This window comes from Camelina sativa, chromosome 20 (genome assembly GCF_030686135.1).
Source record: "Camelina sativa cultivar CO46 ecotype springtype chromosome 20, ASM3068613v1".
Classification (NCBI taxonomy): domain Eukaryota; kingdom Viridiplantae; phylum Streptophyta; class Magnoliopsida; order Brassicales; family Brassicaceae; genus Camelina; species Camelina sativa.
Genome location: NC_141899.1, coordinates 8,666,683 through 8,685,747, shown reverse-complemented (window position 1 = coordinate 8,685,747; position 19,065 = coordinate 8,666,683). Strand labels below are relative to the sequence as shown.

General features: G+C 35.1%; 4 protein-coding genes, 1 non-coding gene and 2 pseudogenes across 23 annotated transcripts; 5 read left to right on the top strand and 2 right to left on the bottom strand.

The window, feature by feature from the left end:
- Positions 1-799: 799 nt before the first annotated feature.
- LOC147918624 (dehydration-responsive element-binding protein 2G pseudogene) lies at positions 800-1,965 on the top strand (annotated as a pseudogene). The gene has a single exon (XR_015593680.1). The product of XR_015593680.1 is annotated as a dehydration-responsive element-binding protein 2G pseudogene (transcript).
- A 184-nt stretch (positions 1,966-2,149) lies between these two features.
- On the top strand, positions 2,150-3,898 carry LOC104770171 (uncharacterized). 6 transcript variants are annotated; one of them, XR_015593686.1, is made up of 4 exons: positions 2,152-2,453; positions 2,609-2,710; positions 2,922-2,976; positions 3,340-3,898. It is a non-coding gene; the product is annotated as an uncharacterized LOC104770171 (transcript). The 6 variants fall into 6 exon arrangements; XR_015593683.1 differs by having other exon boundaries at positions 2,173-2,453; positions 3,337-3,898; XR_015593684.1 differs by having other exon boundaries at positions 2,173-2,453; positions 2,879-2,976.
- A 1,923-nt stretch (positions 3,899-5,821) lies between these two features.
- On the bottom strand, positions 5,822-6,863 carry LOC104770170 (F-box/kelch-repeat protein At3g13680 pseudogene; annotated as a pseudogene).
- A 456-nt stretch (positions 6,864-7,319) lies between these two features.
- Positions 7,320-7,724, top strand: LOC104772350 (heat stress transcription factor A-5-like). Its single transcript, XM_010496977.1, has one exon. It carries the CDS (start codon positions 7,320-7,322, stop codon positions 7,722-7,724), a length of 405 nt encoding a protein of 134 aa, XP_010495279.1.
- A 126-nt stretch (positions 7,725-7,850) lies between these two features.
- On the bottom strand, positions 7,851-11,160 carry LOC104770169 (uncharacterized). 5 transcript variants are annotated; one of them, XR_015593752.1, is made up of 9 exons: positions 11,033-11,160; positions 10,794-10,933; positions 10,243-10,677; positions 10,051-10,157; positions 9,895-9,971; positions 9,522-9,591; positions 9,179-9,274; positions 9,031-9,090; positions 7,851-8,472 (listed from the first exon to the last, which is right to left on the bottom strand). XR_015593752.1 is itself a non-coding variant. In XM_010494544.3 (9 exons), exons 2-9 carry the CDS (start codon positions 10,860-10,862, stop codon positions 7,939-7,941), a joined length of 1,443 nt encoding a protein of 480 aa, XP_010492846.1. In that variant the 5' UTR covers positions 10,863-10,933; positions 11,033-11,160; the 3' UTR covers positions 7,851-7,938. The 5 variants fall into 5 exon arrangements, 4 of the variants coding, with proteins under 4 accessions (XP_010492846.1, XP_010492847.1, XP_087362303.1 ...); XM_010494544.3 differs by having other exon boundaries at positions 9,179-9,269; XM_010494545.3 differs by having other exon boundaries at positions 9,179-9,269; positions 10,051-10,151.
- A 639-nt stretch (positions 11,161-11,799) lies between these two features.
- On the top strand, positions 11,800-13,667 carry LOC104770168 (GDSL esterase/lipase At5g18430). The gene is made up of 5 exons (XM_010494543.3): positions 11,800-12,129; positions 12,253-12,383; positions 12,476-12,718; positions 12,919-13,174; positions 13,262-13,667. Exons 1-5 carry the CDS (start codon positions 11,871-11,873, stop codon positions 13,480-13,482), a joined length of 1,110 nt encoding a protein of 369 aa, XP_010492845.1. The 5' UTR covers positions 11,800-11,870; the 3' UTR covers positions 13,483-13,667.
- A 1,214-nt stretch (positions 13,668-14,881) lies between these two features.
- LOC104770166 (uncharacterized) lies at positions 14,882-18,972 on the top strand. Of its 9 annotated transcripts, none has more exons than XM_087506171.1 (13): positions 14,882-15,001; positions 15,089-15,264; positions 15,613-15,729; positions 16,075-16,161; positions 16,482-16,535; positions 16,694-16,818; positions 16,996-17,146; positions 17,224-17,361; positions 17,740-17,811; positions 17,904-17,977; positions 18,064-18,208; positions 18,444-18,528; positions 18,706-18,972. In XM_087506171.1, exons 2-13 carry the CDS (start codon positions 15,097-15,099, stop codon positions 18,801-18,803), a joined length of 1,314 nt encoding a protein of 437 aa, XP_087362297.1. In that variant the 5' UTR covers positions 14,882-15,001; positions 15,089-15,096; the 3' UTR covers positions 18,804-18,972. The 9 variants fall into 9 exon arrangements, 6 of the variants coding, with proteins under 6 accessions (XP_087362297.1, XP_087362301.1, XP_087362302.1 ...); XM_087506175.1 differs by having other exon boundaries at positions 14,906-15,001; positions 18,447-18,528; XR_015593751.1 differs by having other exon boundaries at positions 14,939-15,001; positions 18,078-18,208; positions 18,447-18,528.
- The last annotated feature ends 93 nt before the right edge of the window (positions 18,973-19,065 follow it).

Here is a 19,065-nt window from a genome sequence, read left to right as displayed (position 1 = left end):
AAATATATACAACTTTAGGCATATAGTAATCTTTTAATTTTGACCTTTTTAATTATTCCAAAAAAATTATTGTAGTGGTTGAAATAATTTGTGGATGTTAAAAAGTTCTAAATCAAACAAACCAATCTATTGTCCAAGAATTACATATATTTGTGTATTTGTTTCTTTTAATCATAATATTCATCAATTGTACAAGTGATTTTTGTTCTACATAACAAAATTAGGGACTTCTATTTTCAATAAAAAATAATAATAATAAGCAAAAGTTCATTGGAATTAGTATCGTTATTATGATTTTATCAACTTTTATTAGTATGTCTATTACGCTGATGTATTTTGTGTTATTTATATCTGAAATGGTTTGCATTTTGTCGGAAGAAAAATATAACAAGTTTGGTGAGAAAAGACGTGCAAACATGCATAGATCAGATACTTTCTAACAACAGCATCTAAAACATCTCAACATGTAAAATTTCACTCGGATCATTAACAAAAAAAATGAAAATGGTCGAAATTTCAATGTCTATGTACTAAGGTTTTAGTTTTCACTTTTAAGGAGAGGGGCTCAGAGAGAAACACAAACACGTGAGTCATCATCAAGACAGTGGTCGGGGGTCACTTTCGTGTAGCACAGACATTAAATTAAAATAAACAAAACGAGTTCCCTTACCTTAGTGTACATATATACACATTCACACGTACACACTCGTATATACTTATGCCACGTAAAAATACGCATACTCATGACGTGTCCACGTATATAAATACACACGCACACTTAAATTTTCATTTCACTCTTTATTCTCTTACTATAAACCAGATTTGAAACTCTAAAGAGGAACACCATGGAAGAAGAGCAACCTCCGGCCAAGAAACTAAATATGGGAAGATCTAGAAAAGGTTGCATGAAAGGTAAAGGCGGTCCAGAGAACGCCACGTGTAATTTCCGGGGAGTTAGGCAACGGACTTGGGGTAAATGGGTGGCTGAGATCCGTGAGCCTAACCGTGGGACTCGTCTCTGGCTCGGCACGTTTAATACTTCAGTCGAAGCCGCCATGGCGTACGATGAAGCCGCTAAGAAACTTTACGGACACGAGGCTAAACTCAACTTGTTGCACCCACAACAACAACAGCAACAAGTGGTGAATAGGAACTTGTCTTTCTCGGGCCACGGGTCTGGTTCTTGGTCTCATAAGCTCGATACGGTTTGTGGGTTGGACCTTGGTCTAGGCCCGGCAAGTGGGCCACGAGGTTCTTGGTCAGGGAGATCGAGTTTTCTACAAGAAGACGATGATCATAATAATAATCGATGTGTGCCTTCAAGTGGCTCGAGTCTTTGTTGGTTATTACCTAAACAAAGTAATTCACAAGATCAAGAAAGCGTCAATGCAGCGAGTGGCGGGAGTGGCGAAGGTGGTGGTGGCTCTTCATTAACGTTTTCGACCAAGTTGAAACCGAGGAACATGGTGAATCCGAATTATGGGTTATCAAATGGTGCTTGGTCGAGGTTTCTTGTGGGGCAAGAAAAGAAGACGGAGCATGAAGTGTCATCATCATGTGGCTCGACGGACAATAAGGAGAGCATGTCGGTTCCTAGTTGCGGCGTAGAGAGGTTGCATAGGCCGGAGATGGAACAAGGAACAGGGTATTTGGAAATGGATGATCTTTTGGAGATTGATGATTTGGGTTTGTTGATTGGCAAAAATGGAGATTTCAAGAATTGGTGTTGTGATGAGTTTCAACATCCATGGAATTGGTTCTGAGAGGTTTTATTTATTTATTTATTATTATTTATTATCTTTAGTATCTCTTATTATATTCGGTTTAGGATTGTTAATTTGTTATATACATCAATCGTGGGATCTTTTTATGTGTGTAAATAGGTTTGAGTATGTTGTGATTTTTTTTCTTAAAAGTTATGTAAAAAGAATATTAATAGATTTGAAGCAAGTTTTCGAGTGATCACTATGTATAATGTGACAGACCAAATGTTACAAGGTTTTGGCAGATTGAAGACTAGCATGTTAGGGCATGTTTATCGGGGGTTGTAAGGGGTTGTAAGAGTTTTGTTGGGTTAAAATTAAATCAAAAGAAAAGAAAATAAGGAAGAGGCTCTCTTATATAAGATACTGAAATCGATCATAAGAGACTGGTACGTGTCCATTTTTCGTTGACCAAGAGAATAATAGAAAAGGGATAAAAAAAAAAATTGCTGACAAACAATTCTTTCTTTCTTTCTCCCTTTCTCTCCCGATCAATTTCCTACTTTCTCTCCCGATCAAAGTCTCGATCCGACAAAAGAAGATCTGCTTTAATCGGAGGTTATAGAATCAGTAAAGTCCATGGTCGGAGGCGATTTGAATCGGCGTAGATCTTATCGGAGTAATATCTTTGAAATGGGTTCCGTTTCTCTGCATCTCTAGCTTCGCTCTCGGAGCAATCTTCACCTCCAGGTTCTCAAAGTTTCCTCTGTTATCTTTGTTTCCTTCTCTACTAGTAATAATATTCAGACTTTGTTTATACTTCTTCTTGTTCTGCCTTTCTTTTTTTGTTTCTGTTTGGGTTTTCTCTTAATGGGTTTGTTTCAATTTGTGAATTTTTTTTTCAGGTCATGTGTCAGATTCCGGAAGTCAGCTAATCGCACAGCACCGTCGTGATCATGAACTTCAGAGTTCAGATTGTGTCAGACGATTGTGCGCATAATAATAAAGTATGCTTCTTTATTCTATCTAGTCTGAGGCTTTTGTTAAATCAGTGCTCGATAAAACCAAGAGTTACACTAGATAGATTATAAAAGAATCTGACTTTGGTAGCTCAATTTGGAAATTCATAGTTTTCAAGTGTTTTAAGGAATGATTTTAGCTCTGAATTTTTGAAGATATGTTGCGATGATTGATTGTGTTTGGACTTTGTTTGCAAAGAGATTTGGGTTCTATTCAGGCTCAGGCCAACGAAATAATTTGATCAATGGGTGAGGTATGTACACTTCTTATATATATGGCTTCTTCTTCTTCTTCTTCTAATTATTAACCAGTAAGCTTTTTCTTTTTTGCATTACAAAATGAGAAATTATGTCACTTCCAACTGGATGAATCTTGGGTTACTTCCAACTCTGTGGTCTTCCCTTCCACTGAGAAGACTCTTTATCTGGAACATTTTACTTAATTATGTATCTTTTCTTATTTGTAGTTGGTCTTTAAAACCTTTTAACTTATCTAGATGTGTGAAAATGGCAATCCTGATACACTTGTGATTGATGAAAATGGTTTGTTACATTATATTATTGGGATGATGATGGACAGAATCTTATCTTTTTGTGTGTTTTGGTTTTTCAAGAAGGTGTGATACCATCATTAAGCGATTTGGTCTGCTACAAGAAGGTGTGATGCCATCATTAGTATCAATCTCAGTGAACGGGAGTGCACGAGGTAGAGAGAAGTCTCAGAAGCTTTTAATGTTGTTTAGGGAACAATGTCAGCAACGGGACCAGCCATCTCCAAACATAGATGAGTCGCCACAAAAGGAACCTCCCCGGAAATCTCTCTCAGTACTGATGTCTCTCCATGGATCAACAACTCCTGCCTCACCTTCAGTTGAAGGTTTTGAACCGAGAGTCTTGTCGAAATCCATGTCGAGAAGAAAGTCTTTGGCTAGACCATTCAGCTTCTTCTGGAAGAAAAGCTACTCGATTCGCCAGTGAGAAAGAAGAAATATCACATATTCAAACAAACTTTGTATGTAAAAGCTTTGTTTTTTTTTTGGTTTTCTTACAAGTTACAGAAGTTATATCATAGAGAAAGAAGATATGTACAGGCCCCATTGTGATTATACTCGATTTTTGCTGTTACTATGTATATCAAGTAAATATAAATAAAACAAAACCCCAATTTTAACATCATTACGCATGAACATTCTAGCTTCTTATGCTTTTATGATGTTTATCCAAAGACAAAAAAAGGTTCACTAGAGTTAATAAATGGATCTTCAACTTAGGTTACATAGAATATGAAAATGAATACAAGAAGTTGTAATATGTATTAATGTTTTTATTAAGTTTTGTATATTTGAAAATTAATTAAAATGCATTATTTTCTAATTTTATAAAATCTTAAATGTTTACATATTTATATCACTTCTATTCTAATTAAAATTTTAAAATTTAAAAAAACAATATTTTAAAAAATAAGAAACCCAAAATAAGAACCTACCAATAAATGAGAAAATTTTATCTAAGAGATCATGGGTTATTATATTTTTAAAAACACACAATTAATTCATATAAAATTTAACAACCCCCTACTAAGAGACTACCTATAAACTTGGTCTTATGGTGTTGTGTGTTAATGTGTACGTCTCTCCCACTTGTTGGAGATTTGTAAGCAAATTGTTATATAATCCGGTTAAGAGGATTTGTGAATGGTTTGATCCCAAATAAACAAACTATAATTTATTTCACCGCCTAATTAATGTTTTATATAATTTTTTATTTTCAAATTTTTTAACTTTTCATATAAATTTTTAATAGATTTTTTTCACTTTTTGTCAAAATATTATCGATATATTTATTGATATACTTTTGTATAAAATGATTAGCATTTATCCTTTTTTTTTATGTGCAAAGACTAACATTGGAAACTCATCTTACTATGTATATAATCTAGTAGCATTAAAATATGAAGATATCGTTTAGCCAATATAATTCTCGTCTAAATAAGTTCTCAAACATGTGAAACAGAAAAATGGTTATATTATATACTTATTAAAAAAACTATATTGGTCTTTTTGTTGTATTAGTTCTTGTTGACTCATTATATGCAAGATTTAATATTATGATTACAAGAAGAGAGATCAACTACATCCACCAAAAGAAAAGAACTTTTTTCACTCTGTTTTGAGGTTATAAAACCAATAGCTGAAATTACAACATTAAATCTTTTTGGTCTCACCAAATTTTTATCAATTATCAATCTTGAAATATATCATATAAGATTATAAGCTAAAACAATTGAAATTGTTCGCGGACAACACAAGATTTTTTTTTTTTGACAATAATGTTAATATCATTAATTAAAATGAACAGAGTAGGATATACATGAAGGATAGCCTAAAATTTGAAACCCTGCCAAAAAAAAAAAAAAAGGAAAAAACAAGGAAACAAAAGCTGGGATATAAATCATCTTAACCAAAGTGACATTAAAGTGGTGAATCGGCGTCTGCGTCTTCGAGCAGTGATTATGTTACGAAGTCTCGATCTCAAAATATGTAAGTAAGTTGCATTGAAAATTATGACCATACATAACAAAAGCATAAGAGTCCTATAATAACATAAGTAGATAAATGAAATTAATTTATTTTGTTCAAGGAATCACTAACTCGTATTTTTAATTTCAATATTTTCTACTAAAATACGGATATGCTTAGCTTAGCTTTAGCTCATGGACAGTCTCCATACCAAGTATTCGCCGTCGTCTTCGTTTTGGATTCCGTTGATATTGAACCTCACAGAACAAACTCTATAATTCATCATCATGTACAAGCTACATGGCAATCAAAGACAAAACCATCAGATACAACTAAAATTGATAAACTGGAACTTTTACAAGGCAGTTAAAAATATTACAAAGGAGCTACCTTATTGAGATGGATGACAAATGAATATTGTATATACATCATTGAATAGCAACAATATTTTAGAAGTCCCTAAATCAAAACAAACCCTCAAATCATGGGAAGATACTGCAACTACTCACGGGATCTATTTGGGTGTGCGAATCCACCAATACCGAACCTACCAAACGTAGCCGCTTCACTTCTCAATGACAGGTGAAGTTAGTTAGATAAGGCTTCCATAACAAATATCTAGAACACTGTTTGTACATCCCACCATTACCGTACATGCCTGAACCTTAAAACGAGACCACTATATCAACCCCTACTCATATGCCACACTACTACCTTATGTGTGTTCATATTGGGTAATCAAGAACAAAAACCACAGCAAATTTCTCCTCCTCATCAATGAAAAAACTCCCAGCTCCAATGCAACATGAAGACCATGGAACGATCTCAAAAACTTGCTCCAAGACAGCGCATTGGATCAATTCTTATTCGTAACCCAAAACTCATGTACACTAAATGTTATTCGGTGGTAACTAAACAGAGCGAGCTTCTCTTCTCCAACACAAGACAGAGTCAAATTCTCTTAACGATAAGAGTGAAACTGCAGAGGCAGAGGCAGACACGGTCCAAATCTCTCACTTGTAAAATCAAAACAGAGTAAACTATCTTCAATCTTTCTTCTCCCTCCTTCTCCTTCTCATCTCATCTTCTCTAGACCCAAAAAAAATAACTATTTCCTTTCAAAGACACACCACGTTGATGAGAAGGTATCTCCCAATCGTGAGTAACACAATAAACCTTCCATAAATCAGAGCTAAAGTCGTATATTACCCAAAACAGCAAATCTTCAGAATTTTGTGGTTATAGTTCTTGTCATAACCAAGAGCATACCTGTCTGAGCTGTGGAAACTGTTTCTGGGTTCCATACGAAAGCCCTTAACAACACATAGCAACAAGCCGTCACAGTGAAACACTTTAGATATCTTCACTAGATCAAGTAAAGCTACCTGCTTTATTGATGGGTCTACCAAGTCTTCGTTTTGGATTCCTTGCAGGTTGAATCTTACAGAACAAACTCTATAATCCATCATCCTGAATCCCAGAAACTGCTGCTTCTCTGTTTTACCAAAAATCTGATTTTTTGATAAAGTTTTCCACTTTTTGCAAGTTTCAGAGATGTTACCGTAGAGAGTATCTCCTCTAGCAATTCCTCCGATAGATCCGCCGACGTTGTCTTCATTTTCTTAAACTTCAACAGTGAAGTCTTTCAAATCACAATTGTTCGAAGACAAATCCAGCCTACTGAATTAACCGAACCGAACCGGCCGAACACAACTTTGTTAAGTTGGCTTGTTATTAGGTTTTGTATTCTTTGTTTTGGTCGAATTTGGTTTTAATTGACTACAGTAACTGAATTAGAAGAAAACAATTTGGTTTACTACCGAACCGAATCAAAAAATTTCGGTTCAATACGGTAGAAGTATGCAAAATCGGAAATGGAAACAAAAGAGCAAAAAGGAAAATAGGATAAAAGAAACAAAGGAAATTTTGTAACTTTTAATCCTGACCGCTGAAAGTTAGATGATGATCAGATCTTAAACCGTCATTATTTTATAGCTCCATCTATAAAATAAAAAATAATGCTTCCCATCTTGTTAATAATTCTCAAACCCTAAAAAATCAATTTCGTGACTTGAAGGATGGTTCACAATTGTTTCCCAAGGGGATTGTCTTCGTTCTACGTCAGAGTCTATCAGGTTGTTGATGATCCTTCAACGGATTCAATCATCTCGTGGAGTAGCAACAACAGTTTCCTTATCTGGAACGTGGGAAAGTTTCGCAGAAAGATTATGCCGACGTGTGTTGAATTTGGTTTCAACTTCTCAAGTTTTGTATCCAAGCTTCGTTCTCATGGCTTTAAACGAGTTAAAGGGCCTGGACAGTTGGAATTTGGAGACGAGTATTTTGTCGTAGATCAACCGCAGCTTTTGAAGTTGATGATGGTCGAAGCTTTGAGGACTAAACGTAATGCAAAGAAAGCTAAAGCCAGAGCCAAGAAAGATCGAGTGCAAGTCGAGGGTCTCTTGAAACACTTGCAAATTTGATCATAATAAAATCATAACTTCTTGTATAAGATTAGTAGTAATGAATAATGTAATGTTTTGTATAAACCGCTTTTTGTGTCTCTTATGTATCAGATTCTCATCTCACTATTTCCTGCAGACCACATATCCTCAAAAACGCAACACATATAGATCGATTTGACAAATCCATATAATCCTCATGTTTTTTTTTTAGCTTACAAACTTAAAACATTAATCAATCAACATCTTCATCACATGGGTTATCATCACCATTCACATCAAGATCATCATCATCATCATCACTAAGGTCATCACATAAAGAAACTTCATCTTCCCTAGCATGTTCGCAGCCAGTTTCTTCAACCGTAATCAATGGCAACTTCAGTGGTTGCTCTGGAAACTCCTTGAATAATGAATTCATTACCATGAAGCGGATTACCTGTAATAGTTGGCTTTTGTCTCTCTTTTTGTCTCCGCTTAGGAGCTTCTCAAGCAATGTAGGTTCTCTCGTTATCACGGAAGACTCTTGAGATGAAGTTTTGTCTTCAAATCTTGTTTTCTTAACAGACTTATCTTTTCTATCAGGTCTTCTCTTTCTCTGTCTATTATTCTGGAATCTTCCTTTTCGTCCATCATTATATTGATTTTTTCCATTGTTGTTTCCTCCATCTCCATTAACTTGTTCATCTGTATTGGATAAATAATGTGAAGGAACTTCTGCAACTTCAACACCTAATTCAGCCTGCTTTGCTAAAACTTCCTGGAGTTGCTGCAATGCAAAAATAAATCGATATAAGGTAAGACAATGCTAATTGAAAGAAGAATTATGGGTCGACTGTAGAGAGGCTATACAAGCCTAATGATATTGAACTCTTTCATTGTCACCTAAACTTCCCAATAGCAAAACTATGAATCCGATAACTTTTCAGTAGATATATACAGATATGCTTTTTTCACCATCATAACCTTTTGGATATCTAACTAGACGGGCTATTTCGTTAGGCCTTAACTTTAAAACAAAACAAAAGGCATATAAGTTACTGAGACCTCAGTTTCAACATTTATAGCATTGGGCAGCTGATCTTAATGGTGACTCGAGCTTCATGAAGAATACTTGCGATCAAATTATAATTGTAGTATTCATATTTTTCACACCACATAGCAGATAAGCAATACCTCCTTTTCACCGTTTCATAAACTTATTTGAAGTGGAAGTTCTCAAGGTATACCAGTTGATCTATATTATATTAATGCAGTGTGTCTACCATGACCATAAAAAGTACCATAAGATGTGGAAAATACAGGGATGAACAAATAAAAAAGGTACCTGACGACGCATTTTTGCTTCCTCATCAAGGATGCTTTCTGAAGCATTTTTCTTTACTTTCTGCAAAAAGATAACTTATCATTCAAAATTTTCACCAAAGGAGTGAATTTCAACAAATCAAAGATGGTGGGAGAGGGAGGGCTACTACCTTCGCAACATTGAGTTTCGTTGGATAATTCTTACGGCGAGATTCACGCCATTGCTTAATTTCTTTTGGTGTATAGACCAAAGCAAATGATCTTCTCTTAGAGAAAAATAACATCAAAAGAATAATATTAGAGACTGGACCTAATGAACTGACATGAGCTTGAACAAAAATAATAACGAAAGATGTGATCGAGAAAATAATCCCATCCAATATTGCGAGTTAGTATTTGGATTTCACTGCTTTGTGACCGTGAAAATTCAGGGAATCAAAATGGCTTAAGAAGCAAAAGAAATTCAATGAGCCAAAACAGTAAGGTGCTTTGCTATTGAGACCCGGGCACTACCTTTTCTTCTCACTAGCTATGTTACCAGCATCAGACCCATTGAACCCAGTTGTCATCTTATTATAGTTCCCTGTAAAGGAAGTCATATATGGAGAGATCAGAAAAGACAAAAAATTAAAATTCTCAAATGTTTCAGAAAATTTGAGGAAGGGAATACAGAGATACTGGCTACAAGGATTACACAACAAAACTACTAACTTGAAATATAGAAAACGTTTGGAATTAGAAACTCCCAAAGATGTGAAAAAATATCATTCCTAATGCTAAGTTTATTAACTAATAGTATATTCCAGTACACAGAGAACAAAGAAAGCGTATAGGTTACAACTATAGTCAACATCAGATATGTGATTTGATATGTAAGAGGACTAACCTTTGCCCTTGTGATCCTTATTGAATCCAGACTTCCTCTTTCCATTATCTGCTTGATGCAACTGAGATCTCTGGAATCTACAAACAACTCAGAATACATATAAAACAGATTATAGCAAACAAACAACTGAAAGGGGAGCAAGCACTAGGAACATACCCTTGACCAGCGCCATTAAACTTTTGATGTTTTGTAAACTTATTTCGAAAATCATTCCCTTTAGGACCGGAACCATTGGTATTATCAACAATTCCTCCGGTCTGCCCCTGTGAAAGCTCAAGTTAACTAAAAGAACAAACAAGTCTCTCTCTCTTGATAGAGAAAAAAAACAATGTAAATAAGAGGTTTTACCAGTGGTCTTGGCTCTGAGAAACCCGGAGGCTGTAACTGATGATTTTGATGGGGATTTGGAACTGGTGGATAAGGACGGGGGTTAAAGGAATTAAGCTGTGGCTGGAAAAATTGGGGCTGAACTAAGGGGAGTGAGTGAGCCATAAGATTACTATTAGCAACTGCAAACTGAAGATTCCCCAAGAGGTTAGGGAGTAACTGGTTGATATTGTTGGGCATAGCAGCAAACTGATGAAGTTGCTGTTGATGTTGAGGCATATTGGAGAGATTGTTAAAGAACTGAGGATGCATTGGCATATTGGGCATAGGCATAGGATTGTTCATGTGACCCATCATTGGATTACTCATCATATGTGGATTCATCATTCTTAATTGATTAGTTTCCATTGGGTTCTGATACCCATTACGTTGGTGCTGATTAGAATACCCATTGTTCTGCAGATGACAAACACGAAACACAGAGACATCAATACAAAAAAGTCTTGATTTTTTTTTTTTTTTTTGTGGTATAAAGGAGAGATTTTTATACATAGAGAGAGAGCGAGAGAGACCTGGTGTTGTTGCTGTTGCGGTCGATGAGGACGACCTTGAGGCTGGAAGGAATTGAACGGAGGTCGCATTATGAAGGAGCTAGGGTTTATAGGGTTTTAGGATTACTTATGAACACTAGTAACTATTTTAGCTTGAGCCTCTGTTGAACGACAAATCAAGACGATGGGTAAGTAAGAAGAAGCAGAAACAGGTCGAAATTCGAATCGATACGATGGTCAGTTAGAAGAAATTGGCTAACCTCGTCGGCGTTGAAGCTATGGCGAGTGTGAGAATTGTGGTGAACGAAGAAGAAACCTAAATTAAAATCGAAGACTCTCTCTGTTCTCTCTATCTCATTCTCTTAATTGAACCGGGAACCAAACAACCGGTACGAACCGGTAATAATGTGTTTTGAAGACGTGGCACTGGGAGTCAAACTGATGGTCCACGTGGCTATTTGTTATTTTTGTAGTGGGCCAAATGTTTGATCACTTGGGGGCCTATTGTGGTAACCCAATAAAAAAAACCCAAATAACTGGTTAGGAAGAAGGACAGTTTATTATTGTTTCTTAGAGAAGCAGCTGGTGTCATGTACACAAGCCTCATGTGAGTTCTTGTTATATGAATAAAGGGTTTGGTCATTTGTGTCCCAACGCTTACGTTCGTTCCTTCTTGTGAAAACTTGAGGTGGATGTATGGAATATTGGTAGATGGCATTAAATAAAGTATATACAACAAACAGTTGTATAAACCAAATAAGGTATTTTCAGAAAGTGCTAAATGTAGTCAGTGAAAAAAGCACTAGCAGAAAAAGGATGTGAACTTATGTACGCATAGTAGTATACAATATTCCCATTCTCTTGGACCACAAGTACTTTTGATCGTTCTAATAAATATTGTAATATACTACAGTCATTATATTCTTTTTAGTAGCGAAACTGTAAAAACCTAAAAAAGAGAAGTACTCCACGGGATCGAATACATTCCAATAAACCAAATGAAAAAAAAGTGAAAAACCAAAATTCTGAACTATATAAGTTCCAGCCTTCCATTTCGATTTTCACAATTTTTACTAAGTCATTAAACAAAACGCCTTTATGGCTACCTCAACTAGGAAACTCGAATCATTGGTTATAGCATTCATGTCTATGTTCCTAGTATTGGTTATGTCCGGTCCGATAGTTGTCGAGGGCGGACGTGCTTTTTTCGTGTTCGGTGACTCGCTCGTCGACAGTGGCAACAACAACTATCTAGTAACGACTGCACGTGCCGATTCTCCACCTTATGGAATCGATTATCCTACTCGGAGACCAACTGGCCGGTTCTCCAACGGTCTTAACATTCCAGATCTTATCAGTTACGTTTGGTTACTAATCTCATTAACCAGTTAGAGTAATGCTTTCATGAGTATAATATATATTTATAAGTCACTATATAAGATGTAAATTATATAAAATAATTTATTCAATTGGTGCTTAGGTGAGGCCATTGGCAACGAAGAGCCGCCGTTACCGTACCTTAGTCAAGAGCTTAGGGGACAGAGGCTTCTAAACGGTGCTAATTTCGCATCTGCTGGCATAGGAATTCTCAACGATACCGGCTTTCAGTTCGTAAGTGATCAAATCAAGTCTGACTTACAAATTACATTTTCCATAAAATTTCTGGTTATTTATTTAGGTATAAAGTTTTTTGGTATGTACAGATAAACATCATAAGAATGTACCAACAACTCGACTACTTCCAACAATACCAACAACGTGTGAGTCGCTTGATTGGGAAACCGCGAACAGAGCGGCTCGTGACTCAAGCGCTTGTGTTAATCACGGTCGGCGGAAACGATTTCGTTAACAACTATTTCCTGTTTCCATACTCCGCTAGATCGCGGCAATTCACTCTACCCGATTACGTCCGATTTCTAATTTCTGAATATAAGAAATTACTATTGGTAAGTGTGGTAACAACATAAATCATAATTATAATATATGTATAGTGTGTTACTATTAATTACGTTCATTTTTGTATGACAAAAAAAATATTGAGTATTTTCTATAATCTAGTTTTTGACATTTGAGCTCGTGGCCTCGAGAACTTTCACCTTCTTACATGGATTTTAATACAAACAGTTCAATTTTGTTATCATTTTAGAGGTTAAATTCGCTTGGAGTGGGTCGAGTACTAGTGACTGGAGTCGGACCACTAGGATGTGCACCGGCTGAGCTGGCGAGTTCAGGCACGTCAAATGGGAGATGCTCGGCCGAGCTACAACAAGCTGCGTCTCTATACGATCTTCAGCTAATCCAAATGATAAATGAACTTAACAGAAATATTGGGAAGACTGTGTTTATTGCAGCAAACACTAACCAAATGCAACTAGATTTTCTACGCACTCCACGAAGCTATGGTAATTTAATCGAATTTTACCCTTTCGATTTACTATTTTTGGTCGACAAGAAAAGGTTATAACAATTATTTAATTTTTTTTTTACAGGATTTATAACGTCGAAGGTTGCTTGTTGCGGACAAGGGCCGTACAATGGGCTGGGTTTGTGTACTGTACTATCGAACTTGTGTCCGAACCGTGAGTTGTACGTGTTTTGGGACGCGTTTCATCCTACCGAGAAAGCTAACCGCATGATAGTCCGTCTTATTTTGACCGGTACCACCAAGTATATGAACCCCATGAACCTGACCTCTGCTCTTGCCTTATGAGCGAATCATCCGATCATTTAAAATATAAAATTCGGAATACGTTTATTTTGATTTACAAGATGTCGACTATCGAGTACAAGGGCATGAAATAACTTAGCTCAGTCTGAAATTTACTTGTTTCATTATTTGCTTGTAGTATTTTGCAGTTGAGGAAAAAAATGAACAACTTTTAAACTTCTTAAAAATTTGCTTTAATAAAAAACATGAACAAAACAAAAAAGAAGGCTATAATAGCTGTAACTTTTTGAAAAAAAAAATTCCCACTTAGATACTTAAACCTGGTAAACAAATATTGTAAAAGTGTTTTAAATGTTGTAAACAAGTCTTACAGTCCAACCAATAACACATTACATATAAATGTTAATCAATTTGGTCATATTTGGTACTCAATTTGATATAGATGTACTTGCATCATATATATCACTTTTACATATGTGCACCTATACATAGTATACCATTTATTCATGCATGTTTACCATATAAAATAAAAAGAAACTTTAAATATGACATAATACATTTAGTATCTCTTATGAAATAAAAGTGACTTTAAATATGACATAAATTTATATACATTTAGTATCTCTTGTTAGCTTATGCATACATATCAATGAAGGAGTTTAATGTCATTTTGCATCTGACAATAACACAATTTATTGTTAAAAACGACAAATTCTTTTTTAAAATATATATATTTTTTATAGTTTCATATTAATAAGATAGTCTAAAACCTAAATGAAATCTAGTATCAAACCTACTACTTAAATGTATATATATATATATATATTTTTTTTGTTATTTAATTTTAATGTGTGTTCTAATTTGAATATATCAAGATTTTTTTAAGTGCTTTTAAATATTGTAAAAAAGTCTTACAGCCCAACCAATCACACACTAAAAATAGATGTAAATCAATTTGGTATTCAATTTGATATGCATATGGACTTACATCATATATCACTTTAACATATATATGTGCATATACACTTAATATACTATCTATTTATGAACATCTACCATATAAAATAAAAAAGTGACTTTAAAAATGACATAATTTATATATATTTATTATCTCAAATAGAGACATATCAATGAAGGAGTTTAATGTCATTTATATCAAAATCTGACAAAACACGCAATTATTTCTAAAAACTACAAATTTTTATAAAAAGGAGTGTGACAACTCATAGATTTGTATTTTAAAAATAGTCAAAAACCTTAAATCATAAAAATCTAGTCAAAAAGCTAAATCTTTAAAACTTCAAAATGTATATTTTTTTAGTGATTTTCTTTTAATGCATTTCTCTAAATTTGAATCTATTAATATTTTTTCTTCTAAGTTATATTCCTATTATGATGTCTTTTTTTTAAAAAAGTTTCTTCTATTATATGATTTTAATATAATTCCAAAATAGAGATATTAGTTGTATAAAAACCCTTTAAAACCTTACCAAAGTTTATAAAGTCAAATTACCAAAAGTAACCTTCACGAGAGGCTCGAACCCTTCTGGCTGAGAAAGAGGTATAAGGTCTATTTCAGAGATGAAACTTTGAAAATAAAAAAATCCCTACACACAGAAAAAGAGATTGATTGAAATTTGGAATCCAGGTTTAGGGATGAATCGATCAACGACGGTGCTTATGAAGATTGAAGAGTCGGCCTTTGTTCTGTCGCTACTCAAATCGGATCTCCTGCCGATGGAGGACGTTCTATCGGAATTCAACTCTAAGTTGCCGAGCTCTCGTTACCTCGCTGTGTGCAATTCTCTTTCCATGTTGTTGCAGGCATGTCTTGCTTACGCTCCGCTATATTCCCTCTTCTTTTACTCTTTTTGAACTTTCTCTTGATGCCCGGCTTCGTGTTCCTCGATTCTGTGGACAAAGTTGCGAGCTTTATAGGGGGGGGTTTTGGATGTTTCAGTCGGAGGATTTGGTTTGAATCTAGGGTTTGGTTTCGTTTTTGTCATTTCTCTATAAAAATGAGTTCTTTTTCTTGTTCGTTTCTATGGGTTGTGTATTGAATTCGTGGATGGGAATCTAGTGTTTTGAGTTAGCTTTACTAGTGTTCAATCTCACTGGTGTTTATATTCTCAGATTTGGGGGGACTAATTGAATGGATTTTTTTTTGTTTAGGTTCAGGATCAGAAGATGCTTTGTGGTACTGAACGTATAATTGCATTTGGTATCATATACCAGTGTTATTCTTCCCAGAAGCCATCTTTTAACCCGTTTTTATCTGAAATGATAAATGTAAGCAGCCTTCGTTATGCGGACTCCATTTGTTCTTGTTGATTATCTACTTTACTAGTGTAATGACTGTGTTGTTAATCCGTAGAGAATTGTAGTTACTGAATATAATTTGGTTTTCAAAAAGCATATTTAAGTGTTAAGCTTGGTAGTTAGTATAGGTCATTTTTTTTCGCGAAGTGGCATGGTGATGGAGAATGATGACTTTCCCCATGTATTCGCTGAGGCTAAGTTTTATATAGTGATGTGTTTGGTTTTCTATAGATTGATTTAGGCAAACATGTTTTTAATATTAAGATGATCTGGTCTTCTCGTGTTAAAGAATAACGATATCTCTGCGTTTTGTAGGCTGCTTGTAATGAGCAACTGGAAAAGTCTGAGAGAGCATTTCTTCTCCACCTGTTACAATGGAATAATTACAACAACGTGAAAGAGGTAGGATATAGCTGCACATATAGCTGTTTCATTGAGCTGTTTGCCTGCTTCTGTTTTGCAAATCCATGAAAATTCGAAACCTATGCATAAAGCTGTTATGCAATTCCCTTTTCACATATACTCTCTAAGACTACTATTTTCCTTGGTGAAAATTTGTTTGCTGGGGTCACTTGTCTTTTTTCAGGCATATTCTAAGCCTTCTTCCGTTTCTCGTATTATTTTCGAGTTCTGATTTTTATGATTTTATGAGCTCTGTGACCTGTGGATACTAAGTAAATATTCATGATCAATTAAAGTAATGATAATTTGCTTCCTTGCAGATTCTCAAACAGTCAGCTGTTGATTATATCAGATCGTTTGATCCTTCAACTCATGTAAGAGTGCTTGATGCGTTGATATATTCTTTTCCAATTATATCTCTAATATATTTTATCTTCATCATAACTGTTCGTTTATTATGCATAACATTACCTGGAGATCATTTTGAAAAACCATTTCTTGTTAGTAATTTAATATGGTGATGTTCTGTCAGGATTTTCCGGAACTAGGAGAGCTGCAACGAGAGTATGGCGACAAAGCCGATCCTGGAGACTATTCCCTCAAAAAGCTATTGCATGACCCTGATGTGCCTCGTGGATGTGATCCTAATTCCCCAGAGTATGTAACCTATGGGTTAGGGAATTCCGTTTCTTTCTAACTGTTATGTACAGTTGAATCTGATCTATTTCCCCTAAGCTTCCAGTTTTCCTCTCAGCCTAATGTTATGTGTTATAATACATGTGCAAATTTTAAGTTGATTTTATGGCTGATCTTTGAGTCAAATTATATTTTTAGGTTCGATGTGCAACCTGGAGGGAATCCCAGAATTGGATCTGGTGATAGAGATGAGGCCCTGTCTGGCTTATTGGAAAATTCTACAATGGGGGGATTAGCTCCTAGGTGGATCCGTTCATGTCCACCAAGGTACTCAGTTCATCAGAGCGAGGTAAGGCTAAGATTAACCCATTATTCATTTGGTTTGGAAAATTATCGAACTGACCTAAATGGTTCAACTTCTTTCAGTTGCTTTGGATTGATCCTGATAACAAGCATGAGCTTGTTTGGGATGATAAAATGTGTGCTGATACTAGCAGAGGTGCAACAGTTAGAGACTTGCTTGTGAAGGGTTTAAAGATGACACTTTCTCCTTCGGAGCAAGAGGTATATTATTGCTTGTTAATTCATGATATGCGCATAAAGTCATACAAGTATTGAACATTTTATTGCTTATCTTGCTAAAACACTTATAAGTGAGCTAACATAGCAATGGGACAGTAACTGCATATGCATACGTTTTAAAGGCAGCCATTTTATGGCAGACATACTCTAGGATTGAGAGAGAAGTCATGCTATCATTTTTTTCCTTTCTCACTGGATTTAATGATCTAGGATATTAAGAAGGAACTGACTGCAGTAAGAGTTTATGGAAATAATTATGCAATATAAATAGTGATTGTGATGATTTAATTGATCAGCTTTACTTGTATTGATCCATTTTATCTTTTGACAAATAACAAGTGTAATTTATTTACTGGCCAGGACATCACTACAGAATTGACAAATGACCCAAAGCTTGTCTTTAATTGTGGAATAACTGCGCGGAAGCTGCCGGTATGTGATTTCATTTTCTTGCAGGTGCTTTTTTTTTTTCTTTTCTTTCTTATCGTCTCGCCTTTCATGTAATCTAGTTTCTTATTTTTCAGCAATTAGTAGAGCACAATCCTCAAATAGCAGTTGAGATTCTCACCAAGTTGGAGAACAACAAAGAGATTCTTGAGTAAGTCATCCACCTTATCGGTTCCACCATTTAATTTGTATCAAAATTATAACTTTTAAAGTGGAAATCTGAGAATGCTTCTGCAGCGATTTTTTGGCAGCTCTAGTAAATATGGACATGAGCCTGCACTCAATGGAAGTTGTGAATAGGCTTACAACTGCAGTTGAACTTCCCAAGGAATTTATACGGTCGTACATCACTAATTGCATATCGTCTTGTGAGAACGCCAAGGTATTAAAACAAAGCTTTCTTTTGTTCCATTAGGTTTTTAAATAAAAGAGAGCTTTCTATGCATAGCTATAACGCCATCCTATAGTTATGTGTGAAAAACTTGTGATGGTGCTCTGCATTATGTGCTTTTGTGTATATGATTCTCTGGATTTGTTGATTTACAGTGTGCACATATTTTTTTTTCTGTATAGCTGCTTTGTTAATGGTATAGTGATATATTGTTTTCGATCTGTAGCAGCAAGACAAATACATGCAGAATAGGCTTGTACGGCTTGTTTGCGTCTTCTTGCAAAGCTTAATTCGTAACAAGATCATCAACGGTATGCATTCTCTGTTTCTGACTGATGATTGCTGTCAAATTTGGTATTTTACTTTGCTAATAACAACAGCACAAAGAAAGATCAATAGATACAATCACAGAGGAATCTGTAGTCTATCATTTATGTTTTACAGTTGGGTAATATATGTTTTTTTTTTTCTTGGGGTAAATGTAACAGTGAAGGATCTATTCATAGAAGTTCAAGCTTTCTGCATTGAGTTTTCTCGGGTTCGAGAAGCAGCTGGTCTCTTCAGGCTTTTGAAAACATTGGAATGAATCAATTTACTATTTCTTCTTCTTCTTCTTCGCATCATCTTTATCTCCATTATAATTTTAATTCTCAATTTATGTAGCTAAAGAAAGTACGTTTTTTGGAATCCAATCCAAGACAGTTATCGCTTTTTAGAGTTTTTATATCTCAATATATATGTTTCTGAAAACAAAAGATCTCTGGTTAGATTATAGACGGCATGTCCTTGAGTGACTCCTTTCCAGTCCCTAGGCTGTTAAAAACAGTTAACCATGAACGGTTTAAACC